This window comes from Dendropsophus ebraccatus, chromosome 2 (genome assembly GCF_027789765.1).
Source record: "Dendropsophus ebraccatus isolate aDenEbr1 chromosome 2, aDenEbr1.pat, whole genome shotgun sequence".
Classification (NCBI taxonomy): domain Eukaryota; kingdom Metazoa; phylum Chordata; class Amphibia; order Anura; family Hylidae; genus Dendropsophus; species Dendropsophus ebraccatus.
Window position 1 is genome coordinate 138,912,018 of NC_091455.1, and position 3,765 is coordinate 138,915,782.

Here is a 3,765-nt window from a genome sequence, read left to right on the forward strand (position 1 = left end):
CCCCTATAGTTAATGGACTGTACTGTGTCATTCTCTAATCAATGTGTACCAATCTATGACTTTCTGGGGCTCACATCTAAACATACAGTATACTGTACATACATACACCATATACATACATCGTATACAAATATACTGTGCATACATACACCATATACGTACACCATATACATACTGTGCATGCATACACATACATCATATACACACATATACATATCACCTACACACATAGGGGGAGATTTATCAAACATGGTGTAAAGTAAAACTGGCTTAGTTGCCCCTAGAAACCAATCAGATTCCACCTCTCATTCCTCACAGACTCTTTGGAAAATGAAGGGTGGAATCTGATTGGTTACCAGGGGCGGCTGAGCCAGTTTTACTTTACACCATGTTTGATAAATCTCCTCCATACTGTAGATGCATTCACCATACATACCATATACATAAGAAGCATACAATACTTCTTTTCAAATGCTCAAATCTTCATTATTAGTAAATTCCAGCAGCACATACAGATGTACAATAGTAATAACATCCATGTGTATCACCCAGTGCATACGATGCGGCTTCAGAGAACATCTATTCCTCCAGGTTCAGTCTTTGACATCTCAGGCGTTGTTCACAGAGGTGAGATGATCCATGATACATGTGCAACGTTTCAAGAGCAAACGCTTGCTTTGTCAAGGTTTGAAACGTTGCACATGTATCATGGATCATCTCACCTCTGTGAACAACGCCTGAGATGTCAAAGACTGAACCTGGAGGAATAAATGTTCTCTGAAGCCGCGGTGTATGCACTGGGGGATATACATGGATGTTATTCCTAATGTGCATCTGCATGTGCTGCTGGAATTTACAAATAATGAAGATTTGAGCATTTGAAAAAAAGTATTGTATATTTCTTGTGTAACCCCTGCTACAGAGGAAGATTGTACTGTGAGCTAGGGACAGGGATTCACAGCTTCAGACACTGGTTCTAAGGGGAGTTGGACTACATATCCCATGGACACTAGAGCCTGTCTGTTCCCTCAGCCTATGGGAGATGGAGCAGGGGGGAAAGGGGCTGGGCTGAGCAGGGACTTGTGGGGGAAGGCTGGAGAAGGGGGAGAGCCTGGAGCCATCTTGGAAGGAGCAGCATGGTCTAAAGAGACTGTGGCATACCCCCTGCAAAGAGTAAATTCTACTTACAGGCAGACAAGAGAAAGGGGCTGCTGCAACCAAGAGACTACATCCTGCAGTGAGAATAGAGACAGAGAGATCAGCAGCTGTATCATCTGCACAGAGCATCCAGGTCCTGCTGACAGGAGGATTCTACCTGTGACCCCACAGCCAGCACAGACTCCTGCAATCATCACCCCTGCTGGAGTTATAGTCAAGACAGTAAGTGCACCACCACATCCACGTGCAACAAGTTCCTGAGTAACTGGGCCCCAACAAAAGACTAATCTTATAGCTGGCCAGCAGACTGTATCAGTGAGTCATAGGGGCAGATAGGAGTGTGCTTTTGGTCTTTCACCAGAGACTGTGTGGGGTGTTAGTAGTTGGGATACACTACTGTATATTGTTTTATTACTACTGTTTCCCTACTAGGGTTTTCCCCTTATGCTGATTTGTCATCTGTTCCCTACCTGTTTATTACCTTCCCCAGACAGTTATCTCCCTGTGGTCTCCCTTTCCCCTAATAAATCTGTTATCCTGTTACTCCTTCTCTGGAGTGAGTGTGTACTGAAGCTGGGCAGGGGTTTTCCCAAATCAATCCCTGGCAATAACATTAACAATTTACTGCATACCCGAAGAGCTGCAATCAAGATTTGGGTGGAGGCACTGCGCTATAGTGAGGTGAGAGCTACATTACCACACACCCTGCCTACAGAGGTCGGCCCAAAGGGGTGTTACATTGGAGGCACTGCTGAGATCGATAGAAACAGTCGCCATGGGAACATTCACAGAAGAAGGTGTGTTTAAGTGGTGTGAAGAGACTAGCACTGCTGAAGAATATAGTTTTGCAGTGTATGGTGAACTCCTGGAGTGTTCAGACAATGACATACTGCAGAATGTGAACTGGCTTCATGGGGTTATTCACCCCAAAGTGGTTGACCGAAGAAATGATTTTGAGAAGCCATGGTCAGCTGCGCTAATAGCCACAGAGCAGGTGTTGCAGAAAGAATTCTTCCCATCTGCAATATCTGTGTCCGCTGAACGTGGACAGAAGTGGATAATCATATGGCCTCTGCGGCCTGTGGAAACGCAACCTCAAGGTTCAAATAGTCCTGATAGAAGGCCTCATAGACGGTTACCCCCTACCCCCTCTCGTGCCACGTCAGAAGATACCTCTGCTACTGCTGATATACTTGTGGCAACAATGGAGAAGCTAGTCAGCCAGTTTGCAAAAATGCAGCCAGAGGGGAGCTACCGTCGTTTAAGGACCTTTTCTGGGGTTCTCCCTACCCCAGCAGGAGAAGAAGGATATGACATATGGAGAGATGCCACCTTGCAGTATCTAGAAGAGTGGCAATGTACCGATGCTGTAAAGAAACAGAGAATAGTGGAGAGTCTGAAGGGCCCTGCTATGGAAGTGGTCCAGGCTGCCTGGCGAAGCAAGCCACATGCAACTTCCCAAGACTATATGGCGGCACTTGAGGATGCTTTTGGGTCCCCAGAGGATGGTGTAGACCTGCTATACAAACTCCGTACTACTTACCAAGATCCAGGGGAGAAGATGTCGGACTATCTTTACAGGCTGGATAAGCTGATTCACCGAGTAGTATCCAAAGGAGGGATTAGCTCTGCAGAAGTTGACAAGTGCCGCCTTGATCAAGTATTACGCGGAGCTCTGACCCATGACCCTATTGCTCAACGACTGAGGTGCTGTGATAAAGAGAAGATACCTCATTCCTTTCCAAAATTACTTAAGGAAGTGCGACATGAAGAAGCTATTTTGGCCGCCAGAGAGCTGAAACCCACAAGAGTAGCTGCCGTTGCTCTAGAATCTAAGTCACCAGGCCGAGAGGAGGAGCTTCTGAAGGTAATTGAGAAGCAAGGAGAGCAGATTTCACAACTCCTAAGTGTCCAGACTGAACAAGTAGAGTGGTTGCGACAGATTGCTGAGGCGGCAACTGAAAGACCCCAGCCGCTCACAAAGAAGATAGGTGATCATCCTCAGAGAAGCAGAGACCCGAAGACTGAGGGATGCTTCATATGTGGGGATCACAGCCACATTGCTCGCCAATGCCCAAAGAAGTGGGAGTTCATGGAGCCTGTACCACCTCCCCGTTCAAAGGGTAAAATGTCGGGAAATGGGAAAGGGGGTCAGTAGAGTCCCATACTGGCCCCCTAACACTGAAGGCTCACTCCACAGTCCCATCTACTGGTACTCCGTTGGAACCACTTCCTGAAGGAATGGTGGGACCAGCCCCCCATGTGCCAGCATACATCAATGACCAACCTTGCAGTGTATTGTTGGATAGTGGATCTCAAGTCTCCATCATCTTTGAAAACTGGTACAAGAAACACTTATCAAATGTACCCATACAGCCCTTATCTGGACTTGTGGTTTGGGGACTGAGTGAACAAAGCTATCCTTACCGAGGATATGTGTCTGTAGTGCTAAGGTTCCCAAGGGAAGTCGCAGGGGTGGACAAAGAGATACCCATTATAGCCTTAGTCTGCCAGGAGGCCGAAGCTGAATTGAAATCGGTACCAGTAATAGTGGGAACAAATGCAAACATCTTCTGTACCCTAGCCCAGTGGTGCCGAGAAGTTGGG

At 46.8% G+C, this 3,765-nt stretch overlaps 1 protein-coding gene across 1 annotated transcript; it reads left to right on the top strand.

The window, feature by feature from the left end:
* Positions 1 to 1,933: 1,933 nt before the first annotated feature.
* LOC138784177 (paraneoplastic antigen Ma1 homolog) lies at positions 1,934 to 3,316 on the top strand. The gene has a single exon (XM_069959689.1). The coding sequence runs from the start codon at positions 1,934 to 1,936 to the stop codon at positions 3,314 to 3,316; it is 1,383 nt and encodes a 460-aa protein (XP_069815790.1).
* Positions 3,317 to 3,765: the final 449 nt, after the last annotated feature.